The sequence below is a fragment of the Urocampus carinirostris genome, chromosome 12 (genome assembly GCF_059441175.1).
Source record: "Urocampus carinirostris isolate Australia breed hairy pipefish chromosome 12, RoL_Ucar_1.0, whole genome shotgun sequence".
NCBI classification, from domain to species: domain Eukaryota; kingdom Metazoa; phylum Chordata; class Actinopteri; order Syngnathiformes; family Syngnathidae; genus Urocampus; species Urocampus carinirostris.
The window spans coordinates 2409163-2432660 of record NC_142360.1 but is presented as its reverse complement, the minus strand read 5'-3'; the positions used below and the strand labels follow the sequence as shown (position 1 = coordinate 2432660).

The following is a 23498-nucleotide window of genomic DNA, read 5'->3' as shown; positions in this document are numbered from 1 at the left end:
GGTCAGAAGAGGACATGATGCGTGCATTGGAAGCTCTGGGACTGCAAGACATTGACCTGAAGTCATGTGAGGTTTCGCTGCAGTGTAAAGACAAGCTCCTTCATATCATCGAACAATACGAGTCAATCTTTTCTCGCCATAAGATGGACTGTGGAGAGGCCAAAGAGTTTGTACATCGTATCCACCTTGTTGATGATAAGCCGTTCCGTCTACCCTACAGACGTATACCACCAAGTCAGTATGAAAAACTGAGGACGACTCTGAACGAGATGGAAGAGAAAGGAATTATTCAGAAGTCGACTAGCGACTATGCATCTGCGCTTGTTCTCATATGGAAGCGGAATGGAGAACTAAGGGTATGTACTGATTTCAGAAGGCTTAATGCAAGAACCATAAAGGATGCCTACCCACTACCGCATCAAGCTGATGCTCTGGCCGCACTTGGGGGAAATGCCTTTTTCTCCACAATGGATCTGACGTCAGGCTACTACAATGTCCCCTTGCACCCTGACGACAAAAAGTACACGGCATTCTCCTCACCATTCGGCCTTCACGAGTACAACCGGCTCCCTCAGGGACTTTGCAACAGCCCAGCAACATTTATGAGGATGATGATGTCAATATTTGGTGATCAGAATTTCATGAGCCTATTATGTTACCTCGACGATCTGATGGTGTTTGCCCCCACAGAGGAAGTTGCACTCCAACGCCTGCAGATGGTGTTTACTCGCCTTAAGGAACACAACCTCAAGCTCGCACCCAAAAAGTGTTTTTTCCTCAGACGGACTGTGAAATTTCTTGGGCATGTCATCAGTGAGGATGGAATTCGGACTGACCCCGAGAAAGTGAGAGCGATAAATGACGTACAAGTCGCTGATCTAATGGAGTCGGATGGCAAGACGCCATGCCCTAGTAAAATCAGATCTTTTCTAGGCATGGTGATGTATTTCCAAAGCTTCATTGAAGCATGTTCTGCGAAGGCAAAACCTCTGTTCAGGCTCACATCTGAATCTGGTGACAAGCATAAGCGCAAGAGAGCCCGCAAGAAAGGTCAAGTGAAGCTGACGCCTGCAGATTGGTCCGATGCATGCCAGAACGCCTTTGAAACACTGAAGCACGACCTCGTGACAGGTGTCACTCTGGCCCACCCAGATTTTGATGCGCCGTTTATTCTGGCTGTCGACGCATCCTTTGATGGGATTGGAGCAGTCCTGTCACAGCTGCCACCTGGTGGAAAAGTAGCCAGACCAGTCGCCTTTGCAAGTAAGACGCTCTCTCGCTCCCAGCTCAACTACCCTGCACACAGGCTCGAATTTCTTGCCTTGAAATGGGCGGTATGTGATAAATTCAGCCATTGGTTGAAAGGAAGACACTTTACCACGTGGACCGACAATAACCCACTTACATACATTTTGACCAAACCAAGACTTGATGCGTGTGAACAGCGGTGGGTAGCGAAGCTAGCTGCATACAATTTTGACCTGAAGTACATTCCCGGCCCAAAGAACATCGTAGCCGACGCTCTGAGCCGTGAGCCATTTGTACGGTCATGTGTGGGTCATCGCCTTGTTACCGAGCCCTATACTTCGCTCTTGGACCAAGTCAACAGGGTGAACAACAGTACTGTGCAAGAGGTGTTCAGAGTATCCAACAATTGTCACGCTGTTGTAGACGAGAGTGCTGGGACATCAGACGAGTCAGTAAAAAGGGCAATTCCATCAGGCTCCAATGGTTCTGTGACATCAGAAGAGGTTGCTGCTGTCTTCAGTGCTCAGTCCACTGGTGGCGTGGGTCAAGTGATGGGAACAGATGCCAACTTCAATCTTCTGCAGAAGGGAGATCAGTCAACGGCACTCCCACAGAGTCAGCTTGTTGGTTTACAAGAACAGGACAACACAATAAGCAGAACCATGTACTTTGTGCATAGACACAAGAGACCTACCAGGCGTGAGAGAGCTGTCGAGTCGCCTAGTGTGATGAAACTACTGAAGCATTGGAGCAGACTCACCATACAGAATGGCATGCTCTACAAAATAAGGAAAGATCCTCACATGGCCAAGAAAATCTTCCAGTTTGTGGTGCCTGATTCATTGAAACAGAAAGTCCTTCAAGGTTTACATGACTCAGCAGGTCACCAAGGCCAGAACTGTACTTTGTCTCTGGTGAGGCAACGATTCTTCTGGAATGGCATGGAACGTGATGTTGTGAATTATGTCAAATCCTGTCAGCGCTGTGTAGTAGGGAAAACACCGGAACCACACAACCGTGCACCACTCAAGAACATAGTCACCTCTGAGCCTACATAGTCACCTCTGAGCCTATGGAGTTGGTCTGTATAGACTTTTGGACTGCTGAGCAAGAGAACAAGTCTGTAGATGTCCTGGTCGTAACTGATCATTTCTCCAAGATGGCGCACGCCTTCCCTTGCAGAAATCAAACCGCCAAACAAGTTGCTCGCCGTCTGTGGCAGGATTTCTTCCCTGTCTATGGTTTCCCACGGCGTATCCACTCTGATCAGGGAGCTAATTTTGAGAGCAAACTGATCAAAGAGCTTCTAGAGATGGCAGGGGTGCAGAAATCCCATACCACTCCGTACCACCCTATGGGAAATGGTATCGCAGAACGATTCAACCGAACATTGGGAGATATGATCAGAACCCTTCCCCCTCAGCCCAAAGCAAAGTGGCCACAAATGCTGCAGCAGCTCACATTCTGCTATAACTGCACAGAGCATGAGACAACAGGGTTTGCACCGTTTTACCTAGTGTTTGGTAGGATCCCTCGTCTCCCTGTCGATGTCATGTTTCAACATGCTAATACCAATGATGCTGTTGTCAGCTACTCTGACTTTGTACGCCATCTGAAGAAAGATCTACATGAAGCTGCTCAAATTGTACAGAGGAATACTCTCAGAGAACAGACTCGTCATGCCAAGCTGTACAACCGTAGGGCCAAAGGATCACCTCTCGTCGTGGGAGACCGGGTGTTGATCGCCAACAGAGGTGTCCCGGGGAAACGCAAAGTTGCAGATAAGTGGGAGTCAACCCCGTATGAAGTCATATCAGTCAAGCCTGATCTCAATGTCTACAGAGTCAAGGATTGTCTGACGGGCAAAGAGAAGGTAGTTCACAGGAATTTGCTGCTCTCTGTTAGCTTCTTGCCCTGTGAGGATGATCTGGCCAGTGAATCTGAACACTCAGAGTCTGACGCTGCTATGCATGGAAGTGATGTATGCCCTGATTTACCTGACGCGGTTGAAGACAGTGATGTCCGTACAGTAAACTGGGTGATACAGGCAGGTGAAGAACAAGTTCATCCAGAGGTAGAGGATAACTCACTAGACAGCAGATCTGATGCCCAGTCCGACTCTCGCAGTGTTGATACATCCAGTCGAGGAAGTCAGCACATCCCCGAACAAGATGTTGACCATACTTCAAGTGACAATACGGAAAGCCCATCACAGTGCTCTGAAAACATGATCCCTTTGGGTATGGGTCTCCCAGACGAGACCCCATTGAACACTGACCATCTGGACGCAGACTCCCCTGATACTGACTGTTTAGACTTGACTGCCCGAGACCTTCAAGCTCAGGTTATTTGTGCTCAACCTAACCGTTATGGTCTTAGGGTCCGCCAGTCCATCAGGCCTCCTAGTCGTCTTATTTGTCAGATGAATGACCATGTGGTAGGTGACAATCCTCTGTCCGCAATATCTGCAAGTTCCTAGTTTAAGTTCAGTAGAGATGCACTTTCAGTTTGAGTAACAAAGCTTGAGTAAGAAACAAGAATTGTGCCTATGTGAGCACTTACAACTACAGGAACAATGTTTGATATTTCAGAGATGTAACAGGCATCTTTGAGTCTGTGCTTAGTTAGGAGTTTGATCGCCTCCTTTCTTTTCACACTCCTTTTTGGGAGAGTTTTAGAACTGACATGCACTTCAGTTTGTTCCTTGTAATACTGTACCAGTTTTCGTGTCCTCTTTTTCATCAGTATTTGCCTTTTTGGCATGTGATTTTTTTTTCTGTTTAGTGTAGCACTCCCATATTTAGCAGAATTTCAGGGGGGTGTATGTAACGGGTGTAATAATAACTTTTATTTTATTGAAATTCCTGCTAAAATATGTGTATAGTTTTTGGTAAATGTCCTGCAATGCTGAGTCCAACAGTGCCATCTGCTGGTATGGGGTGGGGTTTGGTTTTGGCTTCTAACATGTGACCAGGAGGCGGGGTTTTGTCAGTTTTACCAGAGTACTACAAAGGTAAGACATATCTTTTGGTGCTCCACAAAATAAGTTAATTTTAAACTTTATAACCCCAGCTGACAAATCTCTCACCATGCATAGTAATGTGATTGATATTGTCAAGCTGTTTAGGTTTATTTTCGTTTTGTTTCTGTTTTACTAAATCTTAATTCCCCTCGTAGAGATCAAAGAGATCAGACCCAGCAGAAAAAGCTAATGTTGTGACTCATCCATTTGCAGGTAAATTGTACCCATTTTTATACTCATTATTGTTTTTATTCCTATTTTTCATATACATTAAAAAAAAAGGATGATGTTGGTTAAAATTCAGAGTAAAGAAAAACATGTTGAATTCATTGTAAACGTTAAAAATCCACTATACGATCTCTTGTTAAAAGTATCTTGTTAAAATGCAAAGATTTATAAATATATTGTGATATTCTAAAATGTATTTTCTGTAAAGTGAAAAGACAGCTCTTTGATATGCTTTGTTGTCAGTTTTACCAGAGTACTACAAAGAGATCAAAGAGATCAGACCCAGCAGAAAAAGCTAATGTTGTGACTCATCCATTTGCAGAACTGTAATAATAAAAACCTCATCATCCAGTCCAGCGTGAATGTGGATCTTTGGTGGGACACGTACAACACGGTTACATATATATATATATATATATATATATATATATATATATATATATATATATATATATATACATATTTATATGCGTGGGTTTCCTCTGGGCACTCTGGTTTCCTCCCACGTTCCAAAAACATGCATTTCAGGTGAATTGGCCGGTCTAAATTGTCCCTAGGTGTGAATGAGCGAATGAGTTGTTTGTCCCTGTGTGCTCTGCGATTGACTGGCAACCAGTTCGGGGTGTCCCCTGCCCACTGCCCGGAGATGGCTGGGATGGGCTCCAGCCCCCCCGCGACCCTAATGAGGATAAGCGGTACGGCTAATGAGATGAGATGTGCGTGTGTGTTTTGATTCAATGTACAATAGGAGGTCAGGCTGTGTGGAATCCATCAGACTTATTTCTGATAACAGAATGCCTGTGAGTGGTGACGCAGAAGGCCGGACGCAAAAGGGCATTCGTCGGGGCGGCGCTGGTATGTGAAAATTGTGGTGCCTAGCCGACACGCCCTCATGCGGGGAGAAGACCAACAAGAGAAAGCTAACATTGACTGCAGAGGACACATAGCCAATAGGGATAGTAGGATGTCTTTGCTTTGTTTGTTGAAATGTATAATTGATCCGGGGCAACCGAGAGTGGGTCGCCGTCTCCTCTTTACTTTTGGATCTGCTGTTAGGAACACTAAACATCCGCCCCCGTGTGGAATTGCCGGCTTCCTGGTCATTTTTCTCTGAAAAAACGAGTGCGCATAATTGTTGGATGAATGTAGGTCATGTTTAGTTAAAGCAGTCAGATAACTAACTCGAACAATTTTGTAAACGGTACATTTTGATAGATATATCCCAACAATTTTTGGTGAACCCGACGTGATTGAGGGGAAAAGACTTCGAGAGACCACAGGAAAAGAATCACAGGGTTTGGAACCCATAGCGTCCACATCCACACCAGGTGATAACCTGTTAAATTGGACATCGCAAATTGCACCTGTTTTCCTCTGGTGGCCACCGTTCTGAAAGGTAAGCAGAATACCTGTTATTTAAAGTATACATTCTGCACAATTGGAGACTACTAAATTGAACGGAGAAAAACGGCGGTTATTTGGATATTGTATGAGAAATGTGTGGATGGTAGTAATGTGTAAAATCTGGGATTTACTTGCTACTGAAATAGGAAGGTTTTGGTACTATTTCGGCGACACCACTGGAATAGGAAGGTTTGGGTACTATTTTGTGATTTGGTAAGAAGGTGTAAAATTGGGTATACTGTACTTCCTATGTGAATAGTTTGGTACTATTCATGGTTCTAATATGGTGTAAAATTTGGTATTTACGTGTCACGAAGTCGGTGTAACAACATAAAGTTCGATTTTGTAATTTAGAGTGTGAAAGTGGAAGCGGTGTGACGGGTGTGATACAATTTGGACTGTTTTGTTTGATATTTGGCCGGGACACACGGGGGTGGATTGTTCAGGAGAAGAAGCCTCAACTGGGTTCGAGTCTCAGATTAAGTGAAAAAGGGTTGTAATAAAAGTGATCAAAATAGACCAAGTTGTATCTTCAGAAGGGAAATTGAGCCAGAGTACACGTTTCAATCTAAACACAAATTTAAAATTCAAAAGAACCTAAATTACCAAATTTTGTTAAATTAAAATAACTTCAGTAAAATAATTTGAATTCTAACGCTAAAAGAAAAATAGGAATTCGACGTTCGATTGTTTGGGGGCCCTGTGTATGTCTTATTTGTTGTTGTGTTTGTGTATGTCATATGTCACCTATGCTATAAACTTTTATTTCCAGTATTTTGTTGTGTTTGTGTGTCCTACTTGTCAGAAAAAAAGAAAAAAAACGGCTCAATAATTGTGCTGTTATTCATCAAAAAACGCTTTCAGAAGAGCTGAGATTTTTCAAAAGTGAAAATATCACAAACTTCCATGAGTTTATTCTGTTTTCTAATATTGGACAACAACAAGGGAATTTTCATAGGTTGCTAGGATATGTAATAAAAAGAGGACTCCAGGGAAGGACTTGAGAATGGCTGGGACTTTCTTATCTGAAGGCTTCTCTCCCTGTTCTCCTTTCAAGTTCAATATCCATTAACGTGTTCTCTCCTTATTTTAAGTGTCTACTATAGTTTAAACTTATCACTCTATCATATTCGTATTCTTAAATCTTACTTTTTATTCTAGCCCTTGTTCTATTTACCCAATCAATTAATCCATCAATTCTTAACAGAAATAGAAATTTATCCCGGTTCCCTAAAAAAGTATTCAATAAAATAAAAACACTCCAGTTCAAAATATCTCAGAAGCATCCCTGTGACAGGGTCCTTTTTATTCATGATTCCTTGCAGACATTCCAACGCTTTCAAAATGGCCTGTTTCTGGATCGGTTGTTAATGAGTCCCAGGACGGAAAAGGCGCTGGCCGCTGCCGTCACCAGGCTGATGGCCCCAATGGCTCTTGTGGCCTGTCAAGGAAGAGAAGGTCTAATAATTCATAATAAAACATATTTGTATGCATGATTATTACCAGGCCAATGACGAGAAAACATGACGTCAGAGTTATCAGCACGATAGAAATAGCTGTCTATTGTTGTGATTGTAACAGTCATTCTTGATAAGAATGAGTGATATACAGTATAATATCTCTCTCTCTCTCTCTCTCTCTCTCTCTCTATATATATATATATATATATATATATATATATATATACATGTCAATAAAAACAATTATTTTATTAATTCATAATGTTTATGTATGTAGTTGATTTATTGATTTAAATGTGGACCACATCGAACAAAGTAAACACAACAGTGATTATTCTATAGCTAAATTAGGTCCATGTTGGATGAGCTTATACATCTAATTTTGGACTGGATCAAGACCAATTTTAGCCCAAAAATCATGAATCCAAAATGGGCAGGTTCCAATATCCAAAGAACCTCACCTGTTCCGACACCCCTTCCCCGTACCGAAGCAAGGTGACAAAGTGCTCGCAGTTACTTCCCAAAAGGTCATAGGACACCTCCTGGCCAATCAAAACTTGTGCCTGCTGGATGATCTCATGGACGGCCAGGGGGGTGTGGTTGTGATCGTACTTGTTGTTAACCCGGTACGAGTCTCCCCCAACCACTTCCTTCAGCAGCTGCATGCGGACCACTGCTTTGCGGCTGAAGACAGACTTGACGCTGGAGATAGCGGCCGCCTGGCTCTCGTCTATGGACCAGAACCGAACAGTGAGGTTCCTTTGAGGTTCCGGTGTAATATTCCAGGCTAGGCACGTCAAACAAATGGCCTGCGGATGATTTGTTCCAGCTTGCCGTAAATTTCCAAGTATCTCGAAAAAAGCATCTAATTTCTATCAAAAGTTATATATTTTTTTTACTAAAGTATGCAGGAGAGGTTTAAAATAGCGGTGGGTAAACTGCGGGACAAATCCGGCTCGTCATGCTTTTTTATCCAGCTCCCTGGACCAAAATGGTAAAAACTATAATGACATTAACCAGTTCAGGGTGTCCCCTGCCCACTACCTGAAGATAGCTGGGATGGGGTCTAGCACCCCTGCGACCCTACTGAGGATTAGCGGTGCATATAATGGATATATATATATATATATATATATATATATATATATATATATATGTGTAAAAAATTACACTTCACTGTGTTTTCAATAAAGAATAATTGCGCAAAGCAAGCCTATCCACTTTTCCATTTTAACATAAGTATTAAAATGATAGGTAAAGAGACATTTGTAATGGATTAAAATGGGCTTTAAATGGGATTAATGTACAATTAATCATGAGTTAACCACGCTATTCATGAGATTAATCGCGATTAAATATTTTAATTGATTAACGGTATTAAATTTGATCAAATAATCAAAACTAAATGTGCTAAATATGAATATATAAATATATATGTATACATATATATATATAAATATATATGTATACATATATATATATATATATATATATATATATATATATATATATATATATATATATCCCCATCCAATATCTGCACCGCTTATCAGTAGGGTCGCGGTGGTGGGGAGGGGACAACCTGAACTGGTTGCCAGCCAGTTGCAGGGCACACAGGGACAGACAACTCTCTTGCTCATTCACACCTAAGGACAATTTGGATGGGCCGATTAACCTGACATGCCTGTTTTATAATGTGGGAGGAAACCAGAAAGCCCGTAGGAAACCCACGCAAGCACGGGAGAACATGCAAACTCCTCACAGGAGGTTCGATATATATATATATATATATATATACATATACATATACAGTGGAACCTCGGTTCTCGACCATAATCCGTTCCAGAACCCTGTTTGAGAACCGATTTGTTCAATCACCGAAATCATTTTTCCCATTAAAAATAATGCAAATCATTTTAATCCGTTCCAACAACCTGAATGTTTAGCATGAATGTTTAACGTAAACATGAAGCTAACCCAAGCTAATCGTAAGTTCGCGTTAGCGTAATCTTCCTTACGAAAGATTAAGCTAACACGAACGTGTGAGAATAAAAAAATCAGGTAGTTTACAAGTCATTTAGCACCACAAGTGGCTAGTGCTTCATTGGAAAGGGGGCTCCGTTCCAACACCCTGAATTTTGGGCTCAGTTACAACAACCTTAATGTTTACCTGAATGTTCAACGTAATCATAGAGCTAACCCAGGCTAATCATACGTTCGCGTTATCGTAATCTTCCGTACGAAAGATTATGCTTACACGAACGTGTAAAAAAAAAAAGATAAAGAGAATAATTATGAATAGGATTTCTTACCTTTGTGGTGGTCAGCCGAAGGCGCATGCTGTATTCCCTAGTAAGATCGAAAACTCGCACACCTCTTTCATATTTAGCTATTATGTCTTTCTTAAAGGCAATAGTTGTATGAACAGCTTTTCTTTTTTCACCTGTCCTGCTTGCACCGACCTTCTTCAGAGGCATAGTTAGGGGCTAAAACACTCCGTTCACCGATATTAAAAGTGAAAGCAAAAAGAGGCAAGTGCGCACGTGATAACAGCTGGTCACGAGGGGTGGGGGCAAACTACATGATCTACACCTGTACGCCGCTCAGCAACGCATTTTAGCATACGCACTCACGCATTACTGGCGTTCGAACTCTAAATTTTTGACCGAACAGTGAAGCAAGAATTTCTCGAAATTTTGGGTCGAACACCGATTTGTTCGAACTGAGAGGCGTTCGAAAACCGAGGTTCCACTGTATATACATATACATATACATATATAAATAAATATATATATATATATATATATATATATATATATATATATATATATATATATATATATATATATACATTTGTAATGGATTTATATATATATATGTATAAAAAACTATATATATTTTTTTTAAAAATTTGTATTATTTTTTTTTTATGTTAAGAACAATGTCATGCAGGATTTTCTCAGATTCTGTAGGCCTAGCCTGTCAGACCAGAACAGGACCCAGACCAAGTTTATTGAGATATAGAGGAAAAACAAATGCCAGCGATCCGGTGCTCGCTGGATGAGGGAAGCAAGCCACTCACGGGATTAGAGTGTGTTCGGAATGCGTAAGTGGATCTCCTGGAGCGGGAGATCGTAGCGTGGTCAAATGGGAAAAAAAGGTGTCAATAGCCAGAGCAGGGGATCAGAGCGTGGTTGGTGGTCAAAAACGGGTCGTTAGCTGTGACGGGAGATCAGAACATGGTCGGTGGTCAAAAACGGGTCATTAACGGTACGGGAGATCCGAACGTGGTCGGTGGTCAAAAACAGGTCGTAGCCGGAGACAAACGGGGAATCAGGAACAGACGACTGGTATACGGATAAAAAAACGGGACAGACAGGAGCCAGACTCAAAGTGCTTGCTTTGCGGAAGCAGAGGTTCGCTGACAGACCGACAAAGGGCGAGTGAGAGCAGTGAGCTAAAATAGGAGGGGGAACCAATCAGGTAACCAGCAGCCGCTGGCGCCAAACGAACAGGCACGGGTGAGTGCAATGAGTAATCATGACACAGCCTTGTAGTTTGATCTGATGTTTTTGCCTGTTCACTGTTATTTTGTATTTTTTGTTGTTTATTTCAAAGTTGCATGACGATTGAGGCAAGGATATTTTTATCTATAGCTCCTACTCGAGTTTGTATATGTTTGTGATGAGTGTGGTAAGTTGGTACAGATGTAAAGCTGCATATACTCAGCTTTTGAAATATAAGTTACAATATATCCCATGTTGTAACAATGACAATAAAGGCATATTCTATTCTATACCAATTGTTAGATAGATAGAGAGATAGATGGATACTTTATTCATCCCCGTAGGGAAATTCACATTTCCAGCTGTATCCTCATGTTAAAAAATAAAGATAAAGAGATACAGAATACAAAATTACCCAATATAACATGTGGAATAAAAGCATTTCAATAATGTTCCAAAAAATGGGCACTGTAATAGTTATAAAGCAAAATATGCGAAATATGCGAATGTGACGTTAAGTTAACACATTCAAAGCCAAACATTTTGTCTTTGTTGTTTGTAAATAAATGTGTAATTTTAATATGTTGGGTAGGCTGAATGATGAAGCATAGTACTGAAAAAACAAAGCTCGAAATTTGGCATTGACATTTTTCTACTGATCTGGCCCACCAGAAAACACAATGTCCGGATCCGGCCCCCAAGCCCGACTGAGTTTGACATGCTTGTTCCAGGCCAGGAATGTCAAACTCGATTGCACAAGGGGCCAAAATTCAAAACACACTTAAGGTCGCGGGCCAACCAGGATAAACATTTATTAGGCACACTTAAACTTAATGTTTTTTGGAACATAAAAATGAATAAAAACAGACAAGAATATTAAATTTAAACCTTAAATCACTTATACAGTATTTGTTATTTTGCTCTTAATAAAAATAGCTTGTTAAATTATACAACTTAGAACTTACCTTAAACAACTTAACATTAAAATAACATTCAAATTCCTTTGCTCCTATGTCAATGTATATATGAAAAAAAAAAATTAAGTATCCCAAAAGATTTTGCTCTCCTTAATATATCTCCTGTCAAAAGTAGAAATATGAAAATGCTAGAAAACCTGGAAATATACATAAAACATGTATTTTTCAGAAATAACAATTCTAATCATTCCGCTCTCTTCGCTCTTATGATTCTGATTTGATCATTTCAGTGAAAAGGGTATAGTATATATATATATATATATAAAAGCAAGCACGGCGACACAGTGGTTAGCGCTTGTGCGGCACAGTTCACCTGTCGTGGGTTCAAATCCAGCTCCAGACTTCCTGTGCGGAGTTTGTATGTTCTCCCCGTGCTTGCGTGGGTTTCCTCCGGGCACTCCGGTTTCCTCCCACATTCCAAAAACATGCATTTCAGGTGAATTGGCCGGTCCAAATTGTCCCTAGGTGCGAATGAGCGAGTGAGTTGTCTGTCCCCGTGTGCCCTGCGATTGGCTGGCAACCAGTTCAGGGTGTTCCCTGCCCACTGCCCGATGATTGCTGGGATGGGCTCCAGCACCCCCGCGACCCTACTGAGGATAAGCGGTTGCAGCTAATGAGATGAGATATATAAAAGCATAATTTTATTTTGGGAAAGAGCCACACCATATATTATGAGACAATAGCTAAACCTGCGCCCCACACAAAGGCTTAGTCTTTAGCACATTTATTTTTGATTATTTGATAAAAATTATGAAAAGAGAATAATGCCAGAGCCCGTGTCCCAGAATCAACAAACATACCACTTTAAACTTGTCTCTTTTTTGCAATTACTCAACATCGGTAAAACACATTTTGACCCTTTTTTCTTATACATATTGGTTTCAAAACCAGATCCATGCATTTGTTTTGTAAAAACGTCACAACATTCTGAGAACAGGGAGCCTGATGTGCTTACCTTTGGAGAGAGATGGGAGGGAGTGCTGGCACTTTTTGCATAGCTGCACCCATCCCTCCACTCACCCAATCAAATAACTTTAAATTATCTTCCGGTGTTTTGGCGTATTTACAATTTGTTCCATGGATTCATCAAAAAGTATCTGAACACTGAACATGGATTATATAGTGAGCTTTTATATAAAGGATTCTTTAGAGTTGTGCAGCCAAAACGAGTTTTTTGTGTGGCACTTTGACTGTAAATCGTAGTGAAAACGTGGCCTGTATATCTCAAAAGTACTGTTATATAATTCAATTTTGGTTTAGCTTTGCATGTATCTGAATAGGATTAACAGTTCAAGTTTTGAACAAGATGGATATAGGGCCATTAAGAGCAATAATGTAAAATGGTCTTGCGGTCCAGATATGATCACATGGCGGGCCGGACGTGGCCCGCGGGCCGGGAATTTGACACATGTGTTCTAGGCGGTCACACTCACCAACCGGAGTCAAGTTGATGATGCATTTGACACATGTGTTCTAGGCAGTCACACTCACCAACCGGAGTCAAGTTGATGATGCATTTGACACATGTGTTCTAGGCGGTCACACTCACCAACCGGAGTCAAGTTGATGATGTAACCGTCTCCCAGGTAGAGCGCCCAATGCTGGTAGGCTGGTCGGAAGATTTCGATGAGGTCCCCAGGCTGGGGGCCGCCGGAGGGATTAGAGGGGTCATTGGAGGCCATCTGCAAGCAAAATTTAAACCAGGGGTCTGAAAAGTTAATTTACTGTATTTTCTGGACTATAAAGCCCACCTAATAATAAGGTAAACTTTTTTTAGTCAAATTCAAGCACTTTTTTAAAGACTTTCAAAGACAATTTTGTAGTTTTTCCAGTACCATTAAAAAGAAATCTAGTATGAATCATGTATTTTCCATTTCTTTACATGGCAGATAATAAATATCTATAATTGATATGTAATTCTTGCACTAACATACCTGCCAACCTGTATGGTTTTGCCGTACAAAGTATGTTTTTTATGCATTTTAAAACAAGTGTGACGTACAAGGAAATCTGTACGGAAAAACGCAAATTTGTCAATGATGGGCTCCATCCGGTATCGCCGCGGAAGCCTTTATCTTGGAAGCGAGCGGTTTGATGCTACTGTGCGCAAGCGATTGCCTAATTTTGCCGCCTATGTATATCATCCATTATCTGCACCGCTTATCCTCACTATAGTCGCGGGGGTGCTGGAACCCATCCCAGCTATCTATCAAGTCAGACTGCTTTCAAACATGGCAACAATTTCAAGCATTTAAAAGCACTTCAAGCCCCCGCACAAACCCTGTAAGACGCATCCTTAAAAAAATCTTTTGTGAGCCATTTATTTCATTTGACCATTGTTTGGTTGGTTCGATGCTTAAAAGTCCTGTAGTGTGACTTGAGCAAGTATAGTCTGGTAGCACGCATCCCTCTCCAAGCAAATATGTTTCCACCCAGTCTCAAACAGAGGACCTTTCACGTGTTAAGCGATTGTGCTAAACACTGCACAACAGAAACATTACTTGCCTATCAGGCACATTAAATTAAAACCTACAGGGTTGTGTTAAAAAAAAAATAATTTCACAGAGTGTAAACATAAGAAAATCTGATTTCAAAACTAGATTAACTTGAATTGTTCATAAATGCTTACCATATACAAAAGCATTTCATTGTACTCCTTTCTCTTTTGCATTTCTGATTTTATTTACTGTGATTCCAGTCTGTAAGGGGCACCAGATTAGAAGGCGCACTTTCTAATTTTCTTTTCCTTTCAATTTTATTTTTCTATTTTTAGTTGCACCCAAAAGTCCAGAAAATACTTAAGGGTTTACCCCAGAGTTTGGGTCCTGGTGAAGTGGGCACACTATTCACCAATATTATATTTTTCTAGACAAATAAAGATATAAAAAAACCATCAGGAATGAATATAAATATCAACCAAATCAATCAGTAATAAATTATTTCCTGATTTTCTTGTCCTGGGATTTTTTTACACTTTCATATTAAATCGGGCGCCTCAAACTCATAGCCTGCACACATACAAACATGAAAAAAAGTAAATGATGAAATCAACAACAACCACAAAAACGGATCATATTAAATGAAATAAATAATAAATAAATAGAAAATACAGTAATTAAATTCAAACACTTGTGTTAGTGAAACTAAAGCTTCACAGGTTTTAAATATAAACATAAGAAAAATAGTTTAATAAATACAAAAATAAACAAATGTAAACACAAATTTAAATATACTTTGATGGAATGTAGAGAAAATGTATATTCATGTGTTAATATGTATAAAAAAGAAACAAAATGAAAAAAAATATTACAAACTTGTGGGTTTGAAAATAACACTTTCAAGTACACTTTGACAGCAATCGGAATAAAGTTACATTTGTTTATATATAAATAGATTTTTATCTTATAAATTAAAAAAATACATAAATTATAATGCCTTCGGCAGTGGGCAGGGGAAACCCTGGACTGCTTGCCACCTATGTATTTCATCCATCCATTATCTGCACCGCTTATCCTCACTATAGTCGCGGGGGTGCTGGAACCCATCCCAGCTATCTTTGGGTAATGGGCAGGAGACACCCTGAACTGGTTGCCAGCCAGTCACAGGGCACACAGAGACAGACAAGTCACTCGCTCATTCACACCTAGGGACAATTTGAACCACCCATTTAACCTGACAAACATGTTTTGAAAATGTGGGGGGAAACCAGAGTGCCCGGAGGAAACGCACGCAGGCATGGGAAGAACATGCAAACTCCACACGCGGAGGTTGGTCTTGAACCCTGAACTTCTGCACCGTGGGGCTCTGCGCTAACCACCCAAGCTGCAGTGCCCCATAAGTATATCATCCAGCCATTATCTGCACCGTTTATCCTCAGTATAGTCGCAGGGGTGCTGGAGCCCTTCGTACCCCTGATTATGACTCGGAGGAAGGTCGGTGCAAGCAGCAAAGTTGCTACCGGTGAAAAAAGAAGAGTAGTGCGTGCAACTATTGCATTTAAGAAAGAAATAATAGCAAAATATGAAGAAAATGTGCGAGTTTCCCTTCTTTCGAGGGAATAGAGCATGGCTTCTGCAGACCACCACAAAGGTAAGAAATCCTATTCATAAATATTTTCTTTATCCTTTAACCGCTCACCACTTGTTGTGGAGACCCGGGTGCTAAATGACTTGTAAACGACATGATTTTTTTTTTTAGTTTTACACGTTCATGTTAGCGTAATCTTTCTTACGAACGTACCATTAGCCTGGGTTATCTTCATGTTTACGTTCGTGGTAAACATTCAAGTTGTTGGAAGGGATTAAAACGATTTTACATTACTTTTAATGGGAAAAACGATTTTCGGTGATCGACCAAATCTGGAACGAAAGAGTTCTGGAACGGGTTATGGTCGAGAGCCGAGGTTCCACTGTACATATACATACATACATACATATATATATATATATATATATATATATATATATATATATATATATATATATATATATATATATATATACTGGACTGTCTCGGAAAATTAGAATATTGTAATAAAGTTCTTTATCTTCTGTAATGCAATTAAAAAAACAAAAATGTCATACATTCTGGATTCATTACACATCAACTGAACTATTTCAAGCCTTTTATTATTTTAATATTGTTGAATTTGGCTTACAGCTTAAGAAAACTCAAAAATCCTATCTCAAAATATTAGAATATCATGAAAAAGTATAGAAGTAGGCTATTCAACTAATCACCTGAATCATCTAAATAACTCGAAACACCTTGCGAGGGTTTCTTGAGCCCTAAAAACACTCAGCTTGGTTCAGTAAACTAAATCACAAGTATGGGGAAGACTGCTAATGAGGCCATGTCATTAGTTTTTCTTCTTTTAGACCCTTTCTTGCCAGCCACGCTGTGGAGTACTTGGATGCGTGTGATGGAGCGTTGTCCTGCATGAAAATCATGTTTTTCTTGAAGGATGCGGACTTCTTCATGTACCACTGCTTGAAGAAGGTGTCTTCCAGAAACTGGCAGTAGGACTGGGAGTTGAGCTTGAGTCCATCCTCAACCCGAAAAGGCCCCACAAGCTCATCTTTGATGATACCAGCCCATACCAGTACCCCACCTCCACCTTGCTGGCGTCTGAGGCGGACTGGAGCTCTCTGCCCTTTACCGATCCAGCCACGGGCCCATCCATCTGGCCCATCAAGACTCACTCTCATTTCATCAGTCCATAAAACCTTAGAAAAATCCGTCTTGAGATTTTTCTTGGCCCAGTTTTGACGTTTCAGCTTGTGTGTCGTGTTCAGTGGTGGTCGTTTTTCAGCTTTTCTTACCTTGGCCATATCTCTGAGTATTGCACACCTTTTGGGCACTCCAGTGATGTTGCAGCTCTGAAATATGGCAAAACTGGTGGCAAGTGGCATCTTGGCAGTTGTACGCTTGACTTTTCTCAGTTCACGGGCAGTTATTTTGAGCCTTGGTTTTTCTACACGCTTCTGTTGACTATTTTGAATGTAACGCTTGATTGTTCGATGATCACGCTTCAGAAGCTTGGCAATTTTAAGAGTGCTGCATCCCTCTGCAAGATATCTCACTATTTTTGACTTTTCAGAGCCTGTCAAGTCCCTCTTCTGACCCATTTTGCCAAAGGAAAGGAAGTTGCCTAATAATTATGCACACCTGATATAGGGTGTTGATGTCATTAGACCACACCCCTTCTCATTACAGAGATGCACATCACCTGATATGCTTAATTGGTAGTAGGCTTTCGAGCCTATACAGCTTGGAGTAAGACAACATGCATAAAGAGGATGATGTGGTCAAAATACTCATTTGCCTAATAATTCTGCACTCCCTGTATATACTATATATATATATATATATATATATATATATATATATATATATATATATATATATATATATATATATATATATATATATATATATATATATATATATATATATATATATATATATATATATATATATATATATATATATATATATATATATATATATATATATATATATATATATATATATATATATATATATATACAGGTATATGGCGCAGTGGTTAGCGCTTGTGCGGCACATTTCATGTCATGGGAACCTCCTGCGTGGGTTCAAATCCAGCTCCAGACTTTCTGTGTGGAATTTGTATGTTCTCCCCTGTGCTTGCGTGGGTTTCCTCTGGGCACTCCGGTTTCCTCCCACGTTCCAAAAACATGCATTTCAGGTGAATTGGCCGGTCCAAATTGTCCCTAGGTGGGAATGAGCGAGTGAGTTGTGCCCTGCGATTGACTGGTGTCCCCTGCCCACTGCCCGGAGATGGCTGGGGTTGGCTCCAGCCCTGCTCCAGCCCCCCGGGACCCTAATGAGGATAAGCGGTACGGCTAATGAGATGAAAAATACATATATATATATATATATATATATATATATATATATATATATACTGGACTGTCTCAGAAAATTAGAATATTGTGATAAAGTTCTTTATTTTCTGTAATGCAATTAAAAAAAAAAAAATGTCATACATTCTGGATTCATTACACATCAACTGAACTATTTCAAGACTTATATTATTTTAATATTGAAGAATTTGGCTTACAGCTTAAGAAAACTCAAAAATCCTATCTCAAAATATTAGAATATCATGAAAAAGTATACAAGTAGGCTATTCAACTAATCACCTGAATCATCTAAATAACTCGAAACACCTTGCGAGGGTTTCCTGAGCCTTAAAAACACTCAGCTTGGTTTAGTAAACTAAATCACAAGTATGGGGAAGACTGCTGTCCAGAGGACCATCATTGATACCCTCCATCAGGAGGGTAAGACACAAAAAGAAATTTCTCAAAGAGCAGGCTGTTCACAGAGTGCAGTTTAAAAGCATATCCACAAAAAGTCTGTTGGAAGGGAAAAATGTGGCCGGAAACGCTGCACAACCAAGAAAGATGACCACAGCCTTAACAAAATTGTGAAGAAGAGCCGCTTCCAGAATTTGGGGGAGCTTCAAAGACAGTGGGCTGAAGCTGGAGTCCAGGTATCAAAAGCTACAGTTCACAGACGTGTCCGGGAAATGGGCTACAATAGCCGTAGTCCCATGGTCAAGCCACTTCTGAACTCAAGACAACGGAAGAAGCGTCTGACTTGGGCTATGGAGAAGAAGCACAGGACAGTTGCAGAGTGGTCGAAAGTCCTCTTTTCAGACGAAAGCAAGTTTTGCATTTCATTTGGAAGTCAAGGCGCCAGAGTCTGGAGAAAGGCTGGAGAGGAGCAAAATCCAAGTTGCTTGAAATCCAGTGTGAAGTTCCCACAGTCAGCAATGGTTTGGGGAGCCATGTCAGCTGCTGGTGTTGGTCCACTGTGTTTCATCAAGTCCAGAGTAAATGCATCTGTTTACCAAGAGATTTTAGAGCACTACATGCTTCCATCTGCTGAAAAGCTCTATGGAGATGAGGATTTCATTTTCCAGCATGATCTGGCAACTGCCCACAGTGCCAAAACCACCAGTAACTGGTGCACTGACCATGGCATCACTGTCCTTGATTAGCCTGCTAATTCCCCTGACCTGAACCCCATCGAGAATTTGTGGGGTATAGTTAAGAAAAAGATGAAAGGCACCAGACCTACAAATGCAAATAAGCTGAAGGCCGCTATCGAAGCATCCTGGGCATCAATAACACCTCAGCAATGCCATAGGCTGATTGCCTCCATGCCACGCCGGATTGATGCAGTAATCCGTGCAAAAGGATTCCCAACCAAGTACTGAGTGCATCAATGGACATTTTCAAATGTTTGATTTAGTTTTGCTGTTATAAAATTATTTTTTTCCTTGGTCTGAGGAAGTATTCTAATATTTTGAGATAGGATTTTTGAGTTTTCTTAAGCTGTAAGCCAAATTCAGCAATCTTAAAATAATAAAAGGCTTGAAATAGTTCAGTTGATGTGTAATGAATCCAGAATGTATGACATTTTTGTTTTCTTAATTGCATCACAGAAAATAAAGAACTTTATCACAATATTCTAATTTTCTGAGACAGTCCAGTATATATATAGCTGCCCGAAGATAGCTGGGATGGGCTCCGGCACCACCGCGACCCTACTGAGGATAAGCGGTGTAGATAGATAGATAGATAGATAGATAAATAGATAGATGGATAGATTTTGCGTGAATAGAAACTTGTACGATAAAAAAGTGCAAACATTTCCCCCCCAAATTAAAAACCTACAGTTGAGCTTTGTTGTCGTCTGTCCATCCCACAACATGCTTCCACAATGCCTATTGAGAAAAAACAAACCAAAAAGTGTGACTTAACTTGAAAAATACAGATCAGCAATGCACAAATTGTGATACACTAATATTACTTGAAAACATCCACTAATATGATTTTTAAGAGATAAGTATACCTTATGAATGACCTATAATTTATGTTGACAATGTCTGTTTATTGTTTGTTGATGCCAAGCATTGCCACAAACAAACCAAACCAACTTCTCTCCTCTGACCAATTGCGCTATGGACCTTACCTGTCATGACCAGCACAAAGGGTAGACCCAATCGCGTAACGTTTCTCACAAATTTATTGAGATACCAAGGAAAGGCAGCGCCAGCGATTCGGTCCTCGCTGGACGCAAGAAACAAGCCGCTCACGGGATCGGAGCATGTTCAGAATGCTGATTTGGATCTTCCGGAGTGAGAGATCGTGGTGTCGAAGATGGAAAACGTGGTCGGGATAAAAAAACCAGGTCGTAGCCAGAGACAAATGGGGAAATCAGCAACAGACGTGTGGAAAACTGGTGCAAAAAGCGGGAGTGACGGGAGTCGGAGTCAAAATGCTGGCCTTGTAGAAACAGAGCTTTGCTGACGGACTGACAACCGGAGAGTGACAGGACTGGGCTTAAAAAGGACAGGGAACCAATCAGGTAGCCCGCAGCGGCTGGCGCCAAATGAGCGGGCACAGGTTATCCAAATAAGTAATCATGACATTACCTTAACCCATAAACCAAAAGACACTGGTGCTTGGTTGTTCATGAACTCCAACTGGGAGAATGGCCACTTTTGAGATGGGTTGCTAAGGATTTGTGCACGCTGATTATTTTATTGTCCCATAACTGCAGTTTCTGAATTTTTGTTCCTCTAGTCTCCATCTCTGTACACTTTCAATTTTTTTCAATATGTCTTTGCACAGTACATGGTCTGTCTTTATTACTGTTCCTGCCCTACAGTAGTTGAACCTTTACTTCTGGTATCAGCCCATAAATGAAAGGACACAATTTGTAATGACATCACAATTACTAAAATGTCAACAAACAGTCGATATACATAAAAGATGGAAAGGTCATAGGAAGGTCAGCCGTCGCACACAATATGCACACAAACACAATACTCACAGCATTGGCTGTCACAATAACCTGCACACAATAGGGAAGCCCGCAGAAAAATACTTTTGGCACATTTTAGATTATATTAAATATGTTTTTTTCAACTGCATTAAAACACTTTACACAGAAGAACACAACATGAAGTAGCAATACTTACTCAAACACCAGCAGTTTTTTCTTCCTCATCATTTTAATTCTCCATAATACGTCCACAAAGGAGCATAAAAAAGAAAGATGAAGAACGAGAAAATGGAACACGATAAATTAAAATTTTCTGTGATGACGCTTGATGACGCTTAGTCTCAAAGCCAAAGCAGAAGTTGGAGGTCGCTGTGGATTTGCTCAGTCTCTCTGACTAATGTACACAATGGACCCACAAGCTCAAAAATGTTCACGAAAACACATGCCTGGGCAGAGAAAGGCCTTGCAAACAATGACAGAAGTGGGAGGAATAAGTAACTGAAATGAGGGGCTTTGTCAAAATTATGATGATGAAAAAATATGTGCTTTAACTTTAACCATCCAAATATTTATAAGTTTCCATATTTGAACGAGGATAGCATGTAAACAATGAAAGAAGGGGGAGGAAAAAGTAACCAAACCCTCTGCCTCTGTCAAAATCACAGGTGAAAAAACAATGTCTGCTTTAATGAAACCACCCAAGCATTTATAGGCCTAAGTTTCCATGTTTTATGAGGATGGCATACACACACTAATAGAACGGTAGGTAATAAGTAACAAAACCCCAGCAGGTGGTGATCACATTCTCCCACCTGAATTAGTTCCCAAAAGAGCCTCTTTTGTCTCTGTACTATCAAAAAGTAAGCAATCCTCACAACATATTGAATTTTAGCTTTAAATTATCGATCTACAATCCATTGAGATTGATAATGATTCATCAGTCCAAAAGGGAGGCATTTCCCTTTTTGTCAGGGTCAATCACCTCTAGAGTGACCTACCTCATTGCTTTTTCTGGTCTAAGAGGGTGGAATGTTTTTCTGGGATCGCTGCAGTCAGTAAAACTAAAAATGCCGAGTCAGTTTTGGGGCAGTTTTCACATCTGGGGTGACTTCTCTGACAGCGTGTAGAATAGGTTGTTGACATTTAATGTCGTTCTGGCCTGCTAGAGTAAAATGTCTTACATCAGGTCAAAATTTACAAGAGCAAACAAACAACAGACAAAAAGGACCAAGATCGATTACTCGCTCCAAATCAAATAACAATTAAAAGGTTAAAGCCCCAATGTGTAATATTTGACCACTAAATGGCACTGTCCAGCCTGGTACGAGCGAAGGCCAGTGATACATGGCATAGCGTGGCGGCAGAATGCCAGAAGAACATAGCTAAGAAGGGATTCCACTGTGAAAAGAAATTCCAATTTCTTGACCTATTATTTTTTTCTTTAATAAAAATTTACATTGGTATAATTGTTCATTTATTTTTGTCAAGTATTCAATTGTATTCAGATGCATGTGTGGCATAAAAGGTTACAATTTTAGTGATATTTTTTTTGCAGAGATATTAATTGCAGTTGATGCATAATATGACCAGTCCACTTATTATTTTAGTTTTGGTTGTAGCTAATATCTTATCTTGTTTTTATAGCTCTGTTCAAACCGACCTTTACAATAAAAATGTAACAATTTCAATTAGAGCATTTTATGATATCGTGATTAAAAAAACGTTTTGCTTGATTTTATTAGAATAAAAATTCCTCACAAAGTCAAAAGGCTTTATGCAATAAACAGATGTATGAGTCTATCGATATATCAAAGCAATATGCCTTTAGCGCAGGGGTCTCAAACTCAATTGACCTAGAGGCCGCTGGAGGCAGATCCTGGATGAGGCTGGGCCGCATCAGGATTTCCACAAGAAAAGCGCTGATAAAACATTCCAATGTTCTCAAATACCTTTATTTTTAACACAAAATAATAATTAAAGAAATAAATGAACATGATCATACAGCAGATACAGACGATTATTTAACCTTAAACTTTCTGAACATGAATATAACATTAAACCTGAACTGTTCTAAATAAGGCTTCTCTTGCCTACTTCTTGCTGCTAGAGACCTGGCAGCGCTTCTTCTCACATAGCCGAGCCACATTTGGCTTGAGGGAGGAAGCAGTGGAGACCCTCAGTAGGGCTTGAAGGTGCTCGTCAGTAAGTCTGGACCTGTACTTGGACTTATTGAAGTTCAAGGTGGAGAAGAGCTTCTCGCACAAGTATGTGCTTCCAAAAAGGCACATGGTCCGCTTGAACACTCGGTAAA

General features: G+C 40.3%; 1 protein-coding gene across 3 annotated transcripts; it reads right to left on the bottom strand.

Moving 5' to 3' along the window:
- Positions 1-7213: 7213 nt before the first annotated feature.
- On the bottom strand, positions 7214-21576 carry plaat1 (phospholipase A and acyltransferase 1). 3 transcript variants are annotated; one of them, XM_088349024.1, is made up of 6 exons: positions 21384-21576; positions 21236-21256; positions 20074-20123; positions 13395-13527; positions 7824-8092; positions 7214-7343 (listed from the first exon to the last, which is right to left on the bottom strand). In XM_088349024.1, the coding sequence occupies exons 3-6, from the start codon at positions 20098-20100 to the stop codon at positions 7242-7244; spliced, it is 531 nt and encodes a 176-aa protein (XP_088205150.1). In that variant the 5' UTR covers positions 20101-20123; positions 21236-21256; positions 21384-21576; the 3' UTR covers positions 7214-7241. The 3 variants fall into 3 exon arrangements, with proteins under 3 accessions (XP_088205150.1, XP_088205149.1, XP_088205151.1); XM_088349023.1 differs by lacking the exon at positions 21236-21256; XM_088349025.1 differs by lacking the exons at positions 20074-20123; positions 21236-21256.
- Between the last annotated feature and the right edge of the window lie 1922 nt (positions 21577-23498).

Excerpts from the sequence above, each read along its gene's own strand:
- plaat1 (XM_088349024.1), bottom strand. The coding sequence starts at position 20,100 with ATGGACAGACGACAACAAAGCTCAACT. Across the intron at positions 13,528-20,073 it reads GACGACAACAAAGCTCAACT|ATGGCCTCCAATGACCCCTC; the intron begins GTAGGTTTTTAA and ends TTTTGCTTGCAG. Across the intron at positions 7,344-7,823 it reads GGGAAGGGGTGTCGGAACAG|GCCACAAGAGCCATTGGGGC; the intron begins GTGAGGTTCTTT and ends CTTCCTTGACAG.